The following is a 16,132-nucleotide window of genomic DNA, read 5'->3' as shown; positions in this document are numbered from 1 at the left end:
TTTGATATATCTCCTTTATATAGGACTGCAAAAACACCACCCAAATTGAACCAATTGGTTCTATCCACTCTATGAGTGACATTCAAATGGGGATTTGTTTTAAATGGTGCAACCTGCCATAGGAGACATCGGCGTCCCTGAACACCCGGGGGCCTTCTGCCCCACACTCCTGGGCGTGGAGCTTTTTAAGCAATAGGTGAGTCCTCTTCATTGTTAATTATGCCTTTTCCCTACTCGAGGAAGAGGATGTGTATGTGCTTTTGCACTTCAATGGAGAGAATACAATGATTTAATGTGAATGTATTTAAAATATTTTTTGCTCTACTCTAGATGCAATACTTGTTTTATGCCTTGATGAAGGATGCGTAGCATTCGAAACGCGTCGGCCTTTCAGCTACAACTTTAGCTCCCTTATGGTGATGGTACCGTATGCCGGACAGTATCTGCATCATCCATGTTTTGTTTTTGTACTATGTATATTCCTATAATGCTCGAGATATTTTTTGTACATGTTGTAACTATTTTTGTAATAAATTGTTATTTTTTCATATATATTTTTGAAAATTTTATTCGTTGCCTATACAATCCCACTTCATGAGGTATTTTCGATATAGGTGTTAGTTCTCTAATAAAGTACTTTTGTTGTAAATAAAAATATACATTTTAGTCTACAAATTGTCTTGTTTAAAAATGACATTAAAACCATGTTTCTGGTACAAAACATGGCAAAATTATTAGCGAATGAAAAAAAAGCCTTTGTCAAATTTTGTGCATTTTCCTGTTTTGCAACAAATCTTTTGTTAAAAAACAGAAAATAGTAAGTGTAAAAAAATGGTTAAATAGGAATACATAAAAAAAAAAACACACACACACACACACACACACACAAACTTGTAAGGTTTCTAAGTAAAGTCAAGCATAAAGCAAAGTTAACACCTTTGATCTATAGTAAATACAAATACATTTTTAATTTGCATTCAATGACAAGCAGACTATCTGCAAGAACAGTGACTGCATTTTTGCTAAGGAATAGCGGCGGTAGGGAAAGATGCAGCCGCTTTTTGGATATCGGCTTAATGTATCTACAAACTTGTTCTACAGCAGAGATACCTAATACGTTCAAGGTAAAGCATCATAGTGGCAACCAAGGAACTAACATTCTGAAAGGAAGAAGTTAGTAGTAGCTGCCTACATAATTTGCTCACGACAGAGATTGAATGAAGAGGTCAGGTTCGTGATCTACAGCTCAACACAGGCGTGATAAATATTAGTAAAAATTAAATATATGTCACAACAAATGCCTGGAGAAGGCAATGCAGACAAGCATCACATTTATGTATATTGAAAAAGTCTTTAAAGTTAGTTCCTTCATTGTGCATATGAAATCTATGTCCAATTATACGTCATTCTCATCAACTTCTACTGGAGGAGGAGTGTTACGGCAGATATGTGAATATAGAGCAGTAGGACCATTCAGTACACCAGTTTCTGAGATACCAACCATTAATGGACCAGGTACATCCTGAACAAGGGAGTATCGTGACACTTCACAGCAGATGTTGTATTTTTCCTCAGATTCTCCTTCTTCAGTCTCTGCTAAGATCTGAAAGTCCCCAAAACGAATCATGAACTTAGTTGGGAGATCCACTTTGTTTAGGTAGCTTAGTTCCAGGCCATCAACATACAGTTTTGCTCTCTTGCTGAGGTTTTTAATTTCAAAGGCCATTTTGGAGCTGTGCAAAGGTTTAAAAAAATTAAATTCAAACTGCAGGCGGGAGACTTTTGTGTTCAGCAACTTGAACTTGCACACGTCCCGCCCAAAGATAGCGGCGTCTTCGGCTCTTAGTTCCTCTTTTCTGCCCAAATTAAAGGCACTGAAGATCCTTGAGTCATGTTGAAGAAGAGGATGGTACATTTTCAAATGCAGGCAAGTAAGCGTCTGCTCAGTGTCTACATCATTGGCCACCCCTGCGCCCGCCATTTCTAACTGAAAAACACAGCATCCATAAAGTTCATTAGGGGTGTGCACGCAAACAGTTTTATATAAAGTGTAAATATAATGATTGTGAGTGCAATAAAGCAAAGTGCAACATTTCAAAGCGTTTCAGGTAAATAATAAAAACTGTCTTATCTCAAGTCAGGATCTTATCTGGTAAAAACAGTCTCTTCCTGTATTGCCTATTAGTGTGTTTCTTAATAACATGCCGTACACAGTAAAATAATTTATAGATAGGCTCCCATAAATTACCCAATAAAAGCAAGTATTACTTATGATATTCATTCTGTTTATGTACTAGATGAAGATAACAAGTCCCTAAGGGTGTCATAGATGCTTGCTATCACAAAGGATGCTTTGACAACTTGCTGGAGACCTTTCTTGAAAATGCACAATTCCTTCTTTTGCTATGTAGTACAGAAATGATCAAAGTATCACGTGTGCCCTGTTGCCACCGTAGGGCGAGTATCGTGGCAGGTCCTATCACAGAGATGATTTGTACACGGACAGGCAAATATATTTTTAATTGTTGTTGTTGGAAGATAAGCAACTACTCATCTACAAATAGCGATTATAAAGTAAAACTGGTCAAATTATTTGTTCCCATTAGAAATTTATTTTCTCATACCTTAGATTTTAACAGGTAAAGATTTCAAGTTGGGATATATGGGGATCCTGAAACTACTACATTTTAACTGTGAGAAAACTTTGCTAAAAGAAGTTTGTTTGTTTGGCAGGTTGTATATTTTTGGCTGGGTTAATGCTTCCATTTAGTCAAATGATTTTGGTGTATGTTAGGCCCCTTTCACATTGAGGAGTTTTTCAGGCGGTACAGCGCTAAAAATAGCGCTGCTATCCCGCCTGAAAAACTCCTGCCCAGCTACCTCAATGTGAAAGCCGAAGGGCTTTCACACTGAGGCGATGCGCTGGCGGGAGACAAAAAAAAATCTCCTGTCAGCAGCATCTTTGGAGCGGTGAGAGGAGCGGCGTGTATACCGCTCCTTCACCGCTCCTTCCCATTGAAAACAATGGGAAACCGCGGCAATACCGCCCGCAATGCGCCTCTATATAGGCGCATTGCGGGCGGTATTAACCCTTTATCGGCCGCTAGCGGGGGTTAATACCGCACCGCTAGCGGCTGATTTCCACGGCAATCCCGGCGGTATAGCGCCGCTACTTTTAGCGGCGTTATACCGCCACCGCGGCTCCCGCCCCAGTCTGAAAGGGGCCTTAGGGTCATGTAAGGTGAGCAACTCTGTCACTCGCAACACTTTAGCAGCAAGGAAATAGCTAAAATTGAGCCCAATTAGCAATAGTTGACGGGACATGAATTGTTATTAGTAGAAAGGAAGCATTGTCTGTATGACAAAATACCACTGAAAGTAACAACTGAGCTCTTTCAGATGGATGGACTCTGCAAGCGGATCCGCCTGCTCAAGAATCTGATCCCCGCTGAACAGGTGGATGATAGGTCAGTGTCTGCTCTGCTTATGTAGAGGACACAGACACAACCCACTTTCCTCTATGGGCCTGTCCATTTCCATCCGACTGTGATCTGATCTGCCAGATGGATGGGGGGGAACAGTTCCCCATTCGTTTTTAGTGGATAGGATATCAGCAAATATCAACGGACACATGTTTGTTGACATCTGGCGCTCCATAGAGGGCAGTAGATGGCCCGATCAGGTCCCCCTGTCAGTTCTTTTTTAAGGTGGACCCAATCAGGCCATCTATTGCCCTCTATGGAGCGCTGGATGTCAACGAACATGTGTCCCTTTATACCCGCTGACATCCAATCCACTAAAAACAGATGGATGGGGAAAAGTCACCATCCATCTGGCAGGTTAGATCGGATACTCCTGTGTGAAAGGGGCCTTAGATAAAGAAAGTTGCATTTTAGTGGATATTTTGTGTCAACATTTAACTGCTGAACAAACTGTATATTGGAGCTCACTAGTTCTTAGATGTGGTGGCTGCAAAAAAAAATTTTAGGCTCTAGTTTCACCTGGTGGTCTGGGCAGTAAGTCTAATATTATTATTCAACTTCCTTAAAGCTGTCCAGCAAAAGTGTCAGAGGGTTGAGACAAAACATTGTAAAAGGCTAAATTTTTTTAATTAAAATAACAAGCATATCATACTTACCTGCTCTGTGCAATGGTCTTGATCAAAGCAGCCCCCCTCCTCCTCTTCTTGGGCCCCCGCCCACGCTCCTGGCTTCTCCCTCCTGCAGAGTGCCCCCACAGCAAGCCGCTTGCTATGGGAACACTCATATATGCTCACTCCTGAGCCCTGCTCTGTGTGTCCATAATACACAGAGTGGGGCTGTGGCTGGGGCAACCCCCCCCCCCCCCCTCACTGGCTCTCATTGACAACAATGGGAGCCAATATTACTATTGGTAATATTACAATTGGTAAGTAGTTCATAAAACAGAGAGAATATTTTGGGGTTGATTTACTAAAATTAGAGCGTTCAAAATCTGCTGCAGCTGTACATAGAAACCAATCAGCTTCCAGATTTTTTTGTCAAAGCTTAATTGAACAAGCTGGAGTTAGAAGCCGATTGTCTACCATGAAGAGCTGCACCAGATTGTCCACTCTCCAGTTTTAGTAAATCAACCCCTTTGTACTTAGGCAGGCCATACATGGGTCAAATTCTGAAAAAATTTAATAGAATTCGAGTATTTGGGCATGTCGGAAATGTTTATATATAAATAATAATGTTTGAGAGTTCCAAGTAATGTTCTTGCAAAAAAAGAAAAAAGATAATGTAGGAGGGAAATGCCAGAATTGGCCTGGATGTACAGTGGTTAAATTGTTGGAATGCTAGTGAACTCCACCTACATGAAGAAGTTAGAAACAATGTATTCTAGTAACTAGGAAAGTTTGGAGTTTAAGTCCTCATGCACACCGGCCATTTGGCTATCTCTCCTAGACGCCTTTCCTCCTGGCAGCTGTGTTTGGGCAAAAAACAAACAAACTCCTAAACGTATGTAATGCATTTGGGCACATCAAGCTCTTGGGCGTTATTCATTTCTGACCACTGAATGACTTAATGCCCCAGTGCTGAACAAGCCTAACGTTAACACACATTTAGATGCATTTACCCTTGTCAAGCTTTTTTTCCCGCCAAAACAGTACTGCTCCTTGATGTGCTGGCAGTGGGATTTTTTCTGCCACTAAACACCCCTGCCTGTAAGCTCCTCGAAATACCTATATAAACACACCACATAAGCCAACATGCATTTAGAGACAAAAAAAAAAAAAAACCCCAGACGCCCCTAACAGCAGTGTTAAAACATCCAGTGTGTGTGAGGTGTAAAGATTATCTACTTTTTTGGGGGGGTTCACACACAAAATGGCGGTCCTCTGCGGTGCATTTAACGTACACACATAATAGCGCATTGTGTTAAGCCTATTCATTTAAATAGGATGACAAAAAAGCGTGAACTACGTGTATCATCACAGGGTGATGCTGTGGATACACAAGTAACAGTGCGCCAACGTCCCGGTATTGTTTAGAAGAATAATTTCCAAAGTCCATATCTTTATTCTAATTTCTTCTAAACATTTGAATAGGATGCCAAAAAAGCGGACTAAAATTTGACACGCACCAAGTAAAATAAGGCACAGGAAGGAGGAAGGGTTAGAGAGTTAGTCTACCTTTCTGACCATGTTTCCAGCTCCAGCGTTAGGGCTCATTAATAGTGGCATTGCCGCCTGAAGAGTAATCCGCAGTGAATTGCTTTTCATAGAGTGGTGCAGGTGCAGCTGACAGGCATTCGGAAGGCAACACTGTCACTTCCTAAATACCTATAATTTTTTGGAGACAAAAAAGATGCAGGTTTTTATGGAAGAAATTGAAAAATTGCCCCAGTAGACAAGCTGATTAGCTGCAAAATTCAACCAGGCAGGGCTGCCCAAGATATTGCGCTTTGCGGTGTGGCAAAAATGATCCCTGTGCATAAGTGAATGGGCTGCGCTGCATCCCCGAGCAAAACACTAGGCTCACAACACAGTATTCCCACTCAAAAACCTCTAGAATTTCAAAAATTCCTTAAAATTGCCTGCACCCATGAAATGGCAATAAACTATGGTACCCAATTGGCAATGGTTTAAAAGGAAACAGGTTATCAGTTTTGAGTTAGCCCAAAATTATGGCTCTAGAATTATTGCTCTCACTTTGATATTTGCGGCGATACCCCACATGTGTGGTGCAAATGCTGTTTACATGCATGTACAGTGATGAAAATAAGTATTTGAACACCCTGCTATTTTGCAAGTTCTCCCACTTGGAAATCATGGAGGGGTCTGAAATTGTTATCGTAGGTGCATGTCCACTGTGAGAGACATAATCAAAAAAAAAAAAATCCAGAAATCACAATGTATGATTTTTTTAACTATTTATTTGTATGATACAGCTGCAAATAAGTATTTGAACACCTGAGAAAATCAATGTTAATAGTTGGTACAGTAGCCTTTGTTTGCAATTACAGAGGTCAAACGTTTCTTGTAGTTTTTCACCAGGTTTGCACACACTGGAGGAGGGATTTTGGCCCACTCCTCCACACAGATCTTCTCTAGATCAGTCAGGTTTCTGGGCTGTCGCTGAGAAACACAGAGTTTGAGCTCCCTCCAAAGATTCTCTATTGGGTTTAGGTCTGGAGACTGGCTAGGCCACGCCAGAACCTTGATATGCTTCTTACAGAGCCACTCCTTGGTTATCCTGGCTGTGTGCTTCGGGTCATTGTCATGTTGGAAGACCCAGCCTCGACCCATCTTCAAAGCTCTAACTGAGGGAAGGCGGTTGTTGCCCAAAATCTCGCAATACATGGCCCCGGTCATCCTCTCCTTAATACAGTGCAGTCGCCCTGTCCCATGTGCAGAAAAACACCCCTCAAGCATGATGCTACCACCCCAATGCTTCACAGTAGGTATGGTGTTCTTGGGATGGTACTCATCATTCTTCTTCCTCCAAACACGGTTAGTGGAATTATGACCAAAAAGTTCTATTTTGGTCTCATCTGACCACATGACTTTCTCCCATGACTCCTCTGGATCATCCAAATGGTCATTGGCAAACTTAAGATGGGCCTTGACATGTGCTGGTTTAAGCAGGGGAACCTTCCGTGCCATGCATGATTTCAAACCATGACGTCTTAGTGTATTACCAACAGTAACCTTGGAAACGGTGGTCCCAGCTCTTTTCAGGTCATTGACCAGCTCCTCCCGTGTAATCCTGGGCTGATTTCTCACCTTTCTTAGGATCATTGAGACCCCACGAGGTGAGATTTTGCATGGAGCCCCAGTCCGAGGGAGATTGACAGTCATGTTTAGCTTCTTCCATTTTCTAATGATTGCTCCAACAGTGGACCTTTTTTCACAAAGCTGCTTGGCAATTTCCCCGTAGCCCTTTCCAGCTTTGTGGAGGTGTACAATTTTGTCTCTAGTGTCTTTGGACAGCTCTTCGGTCTTGGCCATGTTAGTAGTTGGATTCTTACTGATTGTATGGGGTGGACAGGTGTCTTTATGCAGCTAATGACCTCAAACAGGTGCATCTAATTTAGGATAATAAATGGAGTGGAGGTGGACATTTTAAAGGCAGACTAACAGGTCTTTGAGGGTCAGAATTCTAGCTGATAGACAGGTGTTCAAATACTTATTTGCAGCTGTATCATACAAATAAATAGTTAAAAAATCATAAATTGTGATTTCTGGAATTTTTTTTTTTGATTATGTCTCTCACAGTGGACATGCACCTACGATGACAATTTCAGACCCCTCCATGATTTCCAAGTGGGAGAACTTGCAAAATAGCAGGGTGTTCAAATACTTATTTTCCTCACTGTACATGTCCAATGTGAGCATTTGCATTCATGGGGGTGCTTTAAATTTTGTTTAAATTATTTTTATCTATTTCATTACAATTTCGTTTGGGGAGCTGACAGGTTCTCTTTAAAGAAACATAAGGGGTTGATTAGACCCCAGTGTCTATCCTGTACTCCACTGCAGCTAATCAAGCACAGATAGTGCTTGATTAGCTGCCTCCCTGGCTGCAGTAGCTGAGGAATGACAACCGTAAGCCTGGAAGTAACATAATACACACACTTCTGAGTTCATTCATTGCAAATAGGGGCAAGGATGATCCTCAATCTTTTCATGCACATTGTGGTCAGGCAATTTACTGTGGCTCCCCATAGGAACAGGAGAGAAAGGGAACCAATGTGGCTGGAAATAGAGGTGGGTGGGCAGCACATTCTTGGTACTGTAAACGTGATTAGATGGCTTTACAGTTGCCTGGATCACTTTTACAGAAAAATTTACCACAGGCGTAAAACAAGAAGAAGAAACTCCTTGTATACCAGCCGGTTTAGAAATACGCCTTAGTAGACACAGGGTTAAGGGGGCTGGAAAATCACCTATTTTTGCCACCACCAACCACAGGTGTAAACCAAAGCTGACCATTCCTTATACAATTTCTGTTAAGGTTTGACCTCATATTATAACGTTTTTGGTAAATCGAAAGGAAAATTGTACAACAGGATTGTATAATGTATAGCCAGCTTAAAAGAGAAGTATGGTATTTTTTTTATTTCCTATTCATACTTACCTTGGTGAATGCAGCATCAGACTGATGCTGCATTTGTCCCCCGGCGTCTCTGCACTGAGAACCGAGCCACCGAAAACTACCGATGGCTCGGTTCTCACTCCTCCCCGAGCAGAGCGATGCTGACTGTCAGTCAGCATAGCTTCTGCTCTACTTCTCCACGCTCATTGGAGCACTGAGCAGTGGACGGGCGGGGAGAGGCCGTCTCAGCGGCTCACTGAGACTGAGCTATTGATCAGGGCAGCTGGCGGATCCCGACTTGGAAGTCTGTATGACGTGCCGCCCCGACTGATGGCAGTGACGTCAGCAGAGAGTGAACTTCAGACCGCTCTCTGCTGAAAACGGGTCACAGGAGTGCAAAACAAATAGCACTCCTGTGACCCAGAGAAGAAGCCCAGCTTAAAAAGCTCAGGCTGGACTTCTCCTTTAACCACTTGCTTACTGGGCACAGATACCCCCTTCCTGCCCAAGCGAAATTTCCGGCACTGCGTCGCTTTAACTGACAATTGCACAGTCGTGCGATGTGGCTCCCAAACAAAATTGGCGTCCTTTTTTCCCCCACAAATAGAGCTTTCGTTTGGTGGTATTTAATCACCTCTGCGGTTTTTATTTTTTGTGCTATAAACAAAAAAAGAGCGTGAATTTTGAAAAAAAACCACAATATTTTTTACATTTTGCTATACTAAATATCCCATAATTATGTTTTTTTTTACTAGTAATGTCGGCGATCTGCGATTTTTATTGGGATTGCGACATTATGGCGGACACATTGGACACTTTTGGGACCATTCACATTTATACAGCGAGCAGTGCTATAAATATGCACTGATTACTGTATAGATGTGACTGGCAGGGAAGGGGTTAACACTAGGGGGCGAGGAAGGGGTTAAATGTGTTCTCTACTAGTGATTCAAACCGTGGGGGAAGGGGACTGACTGGGGGAGGTGACCGATCTGTGTTCCTATGTACAAGGGACACAGCATCGGTCTCCTCTCCCTGACAGGATCCACGGCCCTGCTCAGTTACTGGGCAATCGCGGGCACGCGCATCGGGTTCCCAGAAACGCGGCTGGTGTGCGCCCCTTAGTGGCTCTGCAAGACCAGGACATAATATGATGTCCTCTTAGAACAAGAGAGCTATCGTGCCGCCGTCAATTGACGGCAGCCGGTAGTAAGGAGGTTAAAGTGCTTGTAAATTGTATGCATTACGGTGAAAAACCTTCTGGGCTGCAGCTACCCTTTCCTGAGCCCATCTGATCCAGTGATGTGCACAAGCGCAGTGGCTCCAGCCGCTGTCTCTCTCCTCATTGGACAGATTGATAGTCAATCAAATCCAGTGACATGGGAATGAGGGGATGAGGCCGAGTGTGTCAACGGACGCAGCAGCAGGACTCGGGAGGGAGCATGCATGTGTTCCCCCAGGGTAAACAGTTTTCCGTGGGGGGGGGAACCAAATAAAGAGGAGGGGCCAGGAGTGCCAGCAGGGCACCCCACAAGAAGAGGATAGCGGCTGCTCTGTGCAAAACAATTGCACAGAGCAGGTAAGTATAGGCTTTACAACCCCTTTAAGCCTTACTGGATCCAATAGTTCTCCCTGGAACACCCTCTGCATTTCTGAATTTGGCATGGCTGTGCATAGCTCTGCCCACACCACCACGTCATTCAATCACAGAATCTGGGAATGAAAAGACTAGGAGTGCCATCTTCCATGATGGCAGAAGGACTTGTAGATCTAAGGGCGCTTTTACACTGATTCAGTGTGCTTTTCGCACTCCACATGTGCAGCTCTGTGTACCCGATGGTTTTGTGCCCTTGTCATAGATTTTTATTGCATCAGGTGGTTGTGGTGCGTTTTCTGAATATGCACCAAAACCGTCTGATGCCATTGAAGTCTATGGCGAAAGCCCACGTAACCTGGTACACTGCACTGCATATGTGGCGTGGTAAAATCGCACTGCATCAGTGTAAAAGGAGCCTACATGGAACACAGAACTTAAACCGATATTTCCTCTAGCCTGGTCATGGAAAGTCTGGTTCTGAATGAACGCACGCTCATTCCTAATAAGAAGTATTCAGCAGGCAGTGCAGTATGGGGGTTGGTGGAGCCATGTCTAGGAGACAAAAACAGCTGCTTCAGCTATGTTACTTCCACAAACACCAGAAACATGCAAAAAAAAAAGGGGACTTCCCACTAATAGCTTTGGTTAAGCAAGACTTTACTTTGGAACGCACCCATCATTGTATTACATTGTACCTCACAGCAAACTTGTGAAATGAGTCCCGCTGAACTGACGCTGCCTGGGTTATGTTTGTATGTGTCATACATTTCCTCAGGGGGAAGGGGGAAGGGTGGAAGTGTCTCCCCCCTCCACATGACTGCCGGGAAATTCCCATATAGTGCTGAACTAAGTAGAGACAGGCGGAGGACATGCTGTAATGCTTTGTATTTAGAACAGACACCTTTTACAGCTCCCTCAATGTAAAGATTTCTATTTATTACAGCGCAAAAGTGTTTTTTTATTACAAAATCTGAACACAGCTACATTGTTTTCAAAGGAGCCATTCACACAGGTGTGTAAACATGCACTGCATTCAGATCTGTAACTCAGAATCCAAAAATCTGCATCCAAGAACATGCGTTTTACACACGTATACATGGTTGGAAGCACGTAAATTAAGCCTAACCCTCGATTCACATCCGTGCGCGAGGCTGCGGGTATCACAGCAATTCCCACACCCGCAACCACCCGCAGTGAAAAACGCACTGCTCTGTGAAATCGCCCCGGGGCTGCCATTCATTCTGAATGGCACCCCGACACATGTAGAATCGCAGTGCGTGTGTGGGAACCGCAGGGAAATGGCATGGTCAAAGAGACCATGCCATTTCCCTGCAGGGCACGTTTTTGAAATGCACCTTGAAATGACCGTGCAGAAAATCTAAGGTGTGAACCTAGGTCCCCTTGTCACTTTCTCCAGCCTGTATGACTGGGGAAGAATCTAATTCAGGGGTCTCCAAACTTTATAAACAAAGGGCCAGTTTATTGTTCTTCAGATTTTAGGGGGGCCGGACTGTGGCCAGTGGTAGTTTTCCAGGCATAAACATCACCATATTTGGTTAGGGGAAGGAATAGTGCCCCATCATTGGTATCATTGGGAGGAATAATGCCCTATTATTGGTGTCATGGGGAGGAATAATGTCCTGCTGTTGGGTGTCAGTTGGACGAAAAGTGTCTCATTACTACAGTAAGAGGAATAGTGCTCCATGGGCCAGATAAAGGCAGGCGAAGGGCCGCATTTGGCCCCAGGGCCACAGTTTGGAGACCACTGATCTAATGCAATGTGATCTACACTTCATTACATTTAATGGAGGGCAGGGGAAACATCAGGGGTCTAAAAGACCTGGCATCTCATTAAGAAGAGAACATGTCAGCAAAAAATCATCACATAGAGGACTTTGTTCCAAATTAAAGCGGAAGTAAACCGTGGCTGTGGCATATTATGAAATACCTCCCTTGGAACCAAGCCCTCCAGCGCTGTGCCGTCGTCGCTGACATCTTCCCCCAGTCTTTCTTCTAGCCCACATTTCCGGCAGGAAGCTCCAAAGGTCAGGCAAAGTATGCCAGACCTTCAGAGCGCATGCGCTGGTGACATTAATTTCTGCATCCAAGGTGAATATCTCCTAAATGGTGCTCGTTTAAGAGATATTCATTTTACCTACATGCAAGCCTTATTATAAGCTTACCTGTAGGTAAAAAAATGACCAAGCAGGGTTTACTATCGCTTTAAGGAGAGAGAAAAAATGTAAAACTGTATAAAATGAAAGTCTCATTCCAGCACTTAAAATCCCACCAAAATTTTGTAGCCCACATACGAATGTAAACATGCATCGGGGGTTTCTATGTTTATTGCACTACACGTTACACATTGCCACGCATGTGAGAGAAATAATTCTAGGCTCGCTATTCACAAATAACTCTAAACTTATGACCGATAGGGGCTTTTAAATCATCGCCTACTGAAAATATAGGGTACTGAAGTCTGTCGCCGTTTCACGGGTGCACCTAGTTTTGAAGCGATTGTAAACCTTTGTGTTTTATTTTTTTTAAATAATAAACATGGTATACCTCCACTGTGCAGCTCGTTTTGCACAGAGTGGCTCCGATCGTCCTCTTCTAGGGTCCCTCGTCAGCTCTTGCGGCTCCTCCTCGCATCAGATAACCCCCCTAGGAGAGGCGCTCTCCCAGGGGGGCGATTACCTTGCGGGCATGCTCCCGAGTCCAGCATTTGCCTCCCGGTGTCTGCATTATTGGATTTGATTGACAGCAGCAGGAGCCAATGGCTGTGCTGCTATCAATTTACCCAATCAAGATCCGGGACCCTGTGCAGAGAGGGAGAGCACGTCTCCGCCGAGGGAAATACAGGACTCAGGTAAGTAAAATGGGAGGGCTGGGGGGCCAGTCAGTGAAAGAAGTTTTTTCACCTTAATGCATAGGATGCATCAAGTTGAAAAAACACAAGGGTTTATAACCCCTTTAAGGGCTCTTTCACACGGAGCGGACCGTTTCTGGGTCCGCTCCGTGTGTCTCCGTCGGCTCAGCGGGGATCCCCGCTGAGCTGTCGGCGGATAGGGCGGTCCCCGCACACAGTGCAGAGACCGCCCTGTCTCAGCTCCGCTCTGCCCTATGGGGAACCGGATGCAGACGGACCGTCTGCATCAGTTCCGTTCCGCCGGACGGAAGAAAAATAGGGGTTTTTTTTTCGTCCGAAAACCGGACCCCGACGTTAGCGGATGCTCCATCCGCTAACGGACGCGATCCCATAGGGATGTATTACAAGTCCGTTAACGGACTTGTAATAACGGACAGGCGGAGCGGACGTCTGAAAGGGGCCTTAGGCTTGACTTGTTGGGCATCTTATTTACTTGAGGCAAACTCATCTTTATATTTATATATTTAATTTATTGTGCTTATAAAAATGATCTTCAGAGTCTTTTTATTGACATTTTGCACTTTCTAACCTGTTGCACTAATATCTTGTAACATAAAAAATTGGAACTACCACTATTTTTTTCTGTTGGGTGTCTGCTTTTAGAAAATATATATAATGTTTTATATAATCTTCAGGCCTAAAATTATTTTTATGAACCAAATTTTTTTAAAAAATACCACAAAACGGCTCTGGCAGCGGGAGGGTTAAACCAACCCCAATCCCTAACGACAGACATGATTGCATTTCAAGCAATACTGAATATAGCCTGGCTGCCAGAAGCACAGAAAGCATTGGGTACTGACACTCACACCAGCCTGCCTGCTAAAATGTGTGCGCACTGGAATGTGATGTGTAGGGGCAGCGAGGAGACAAGTGACGTGCTGTTAAGACACATTGCACCGTTTTCTTTTTTTAAACTGTGTGGAAGTGTCACGCAATGGCACTTCACCCAATTCTATGATGTCGTGCCGAGAGTTTTTCTGTATAAAAATGCTAGGAGTACTACTGTTTTTTCAAGTCATCACCAGCACAGAGCTTTACCTAAGGAATGTTGTAGCTGTTACCAGATGTTTCTAAATAGAGTACATCTAGCGATTTTTTTGAAGGGATATTTCTGAATAACTAGGGGGCGTGGCCTGGTAATTAAAAAAATGACATGTGGTATCCCAAATACCCAGTGACCCTGGATCTTTTAGAAAGGGGGTCTAGTACTATATCAATGATGTAGCATGCACCAAAAACAACTGTCTGTAACAGATGTCAATGTAAATCGCAACCTGAAATCGCAAGAATTAGTATAGAAACTACTTTCTGAAATCAGTGCAGCGCCGCAGATGCAACGTTGCATCGATTAAAATGGTGTCATTGACGCCATTGTCAAGTCGCATGTCAAAACGCTCCAGTGTAAACCAGGGCTCAAAGCGGGAGTTCAACCGAAAAACAATTTTTAACATTAGATTGAGGCTCATTTTGTCAAGGGGAATCGGGTGTTTTTTTTAAAATCGAAGCAGTACTTACCGTTTTAGAGAGCGATCTTCTCCGACGCTTCCGGGTATGGGCTGCGGGACTGGGCGTTCCTATTTGATTGACAGGCTTCCGACGGTCGCATACATCGCGTCACGAGTAGCCGAAAGAAGCCAAACGTCGGTGCGGCTCTATACGGCGCCTGCGCACCGACGTTCGGCTACTTTCGGAAAATCGTGACGCGCTGTATGCGACCGTCGGAAGCCTGTCAATCAAATAGGAACGCCCAGTCCCGCAGCCCATATCCGGAAGCGGCGGAAAAGATGAATGAATGAATGAAAAACTTATATAGCGCCGGACATGCGAACTAACTCGCCTCTGGACGCCGGGAGGCAAATGCTGGACTCGGAAGAAGATCTATTTCTAAGATCTATTTCTAAAACGGTAAGTACTGTTTCGATTTAAAAAAAACCACACGATTTCCCTTGACAAAATGAGCATCAATCTAATGTTAAAAATTGGGTGAACCTCCACTTTGATGCCGCATACACACCATCACTTTATGTGATGAAAAAAAACGACATTTTCTGTGAAGTAAAAAACGAAGTTTTTGAAACTTCAATTTTCAAAGACGAAGTTGCCTACACACCATCGTTTTTCTCACAATGCTCTAGCAAAGCGAGGTTACGTTCACCACGTTTTTCCATTGAAGCTCGCTTCATAACTAGCTTCTGGGCATGCGCGGGTGTAAAAACGTTGTTTTAAACGACGTTTTTTGCTACACACGGTCAATTTCTGTGAAGTAAAAAACGACGTTTTGAAAAACGACACATAAAATTGAAGCATGCTTCAATTTTTTTTGGTCGTTTTTCAGAAGACATAAAACGACGTTTTCCCCCACACACGGTCATTTAAAGTGACGTTTTTAAAAACGTCGTTTTTTTCATCACATAAAGTGATGGTGTGTACGCGGCATGAGAGGCAAAGAAAAAAAAAAAACAACATTACAAGTGAGTTTTTGACAGGAGTTTTCACAGAAAAAAAAATGCTAAACATTCATAAATGCAAAGAAAATTTTTCTAAGCTGGAGCAACAGTGCGGAACGCGACTTGTCAGGCGGCTGAGTCGCCTGACGAGTCGCCCCCTGTTTGAACCGGCTCTAAAGTACTGCATAAACTATAAAATGTAAATGTTAGTGCAAATATAAAAAGTATCACAGACAGTACTCTGTTGTTTTGTTGCAAGTGTACAAATACGGCTACAATCACCTGTATCGCGCACCCAAACACGCAGAAGACATGCGTAGAGGTCAGATTATTAAAAATCACTTACCGGCTGTTCCCAGTATCAGCTCGATCACAATGTAAACCAGACTAGAGAAGTGTGAGTGTGTAATCAGAGAGCAGGCTGACTCAGTGTGTATAGTCCTGCCTTTCACATGAGCCCTCCTATTCCCTGCACACATCCTGGTCTCCTCCCTCTCTCTATTGCTGTCTTACTGGAAGTCAGCTGAGTAACACAAGTCAGGATCAGGTTGGTTATTATATTCTCCTCTTATCTGCTTTTCTCTCCTGTAATAGT

The 16,132-nt window shown here is 43.5% G+C and overlaps 2 protein-coding genes across 9 annotated transcripts in view; one reads left to right on the top strand and one right to left on the bottom strand.

Annotated features, from left to right (window-relative positions):
* Window positions 1-944: 944 nt before the first annotated feature.
* TIFA (TRAF interacting protein with forkhead associated domain) lies at window positions 945-16,005 on the bottom strand. 2 transcript variants are annotated; one of them, XM_040329089.1, is made up of 3 exons: window positions 15,884-16,005; window positions 5,657-5,806; window positions 945-1,987 (listed from the first exon to the last, which is right to left on the bottom strand). In XM_040329089.1, exons 2-3 carry the CDS (start codon window positions 5,744-5,746, stop codon window positions 1,397-1,399), a joined length of 681 nt encoding a protein of 226 aa, XP_040185023.1. In that variant the 5' UTR covers window positions 5,747-5,806; window positions 15,884-16,005; the 3' UTR covers window positions 945-1,396. The 2 variants fall into 2 exon arrangements, with proteins under 2 accessions (XP_040185023.1, XP_040185032.1); XM_040329098.1 differs by lacking the exon at window positions 5,657-5,806.
* Window positions 15,966-16,132, top strand: part of ALPK1 (alpha kinase 1) — a 180,089-nt gene continuing 179,922 nt past the window's right edge. For 5 of the 7 annotated variants that reach the window (XM_040329060.1, XM_040329078.1, XM_040329044.1 and 2 more), the window contains exon 1: window positions 15,971-16,084. The gene's annotated coding sequence lies outside the window, so the exon portion shown is untranslated. Of the gene's footprint in view, window positions 16,085-16,132 lie in introns of all 7 variants that reach the window. The other 2 variants (XR_005744222.1, XM_040329033.1) reach the window with 2 other exon arrangements.

The sequence above is a fragment of the Rana temporaria genome, chromosome 1 (genome assembly GCF_905171775.1).
Source record: "Rana temporaria chromosome 1, aRanTem1.1, whole genome shotgun sequence".
Lineage (NCBI taxonomy): Eukaryota > Metazoa > Chordata > Amphibia > Anura > Ranidae > Rana > Rana temporaria.
The sequence above is the reverse complement of the archived record's forward strand: the minus strand, read 5'-3'. Positions and strand labels throughout refer to the sequence as shown.

Bases quoted from the DNA above. Each gene is read 5' to 3' on its own strand.
- TIFA (XM_040329089.1), bottom strand. From the start codon at position 5,746: ATGAAAAGCAATTCACTGCGGATTACTCTTCAGGCGGCAATGCCACTA. The intron at 1,988-5,656 runs GTAGACTAACTC...TGTGTTTTTCAG, and splicing joins CTGGAAACATGGTCAGAAAG to TTAGAAATGGCGGGCGCAGG.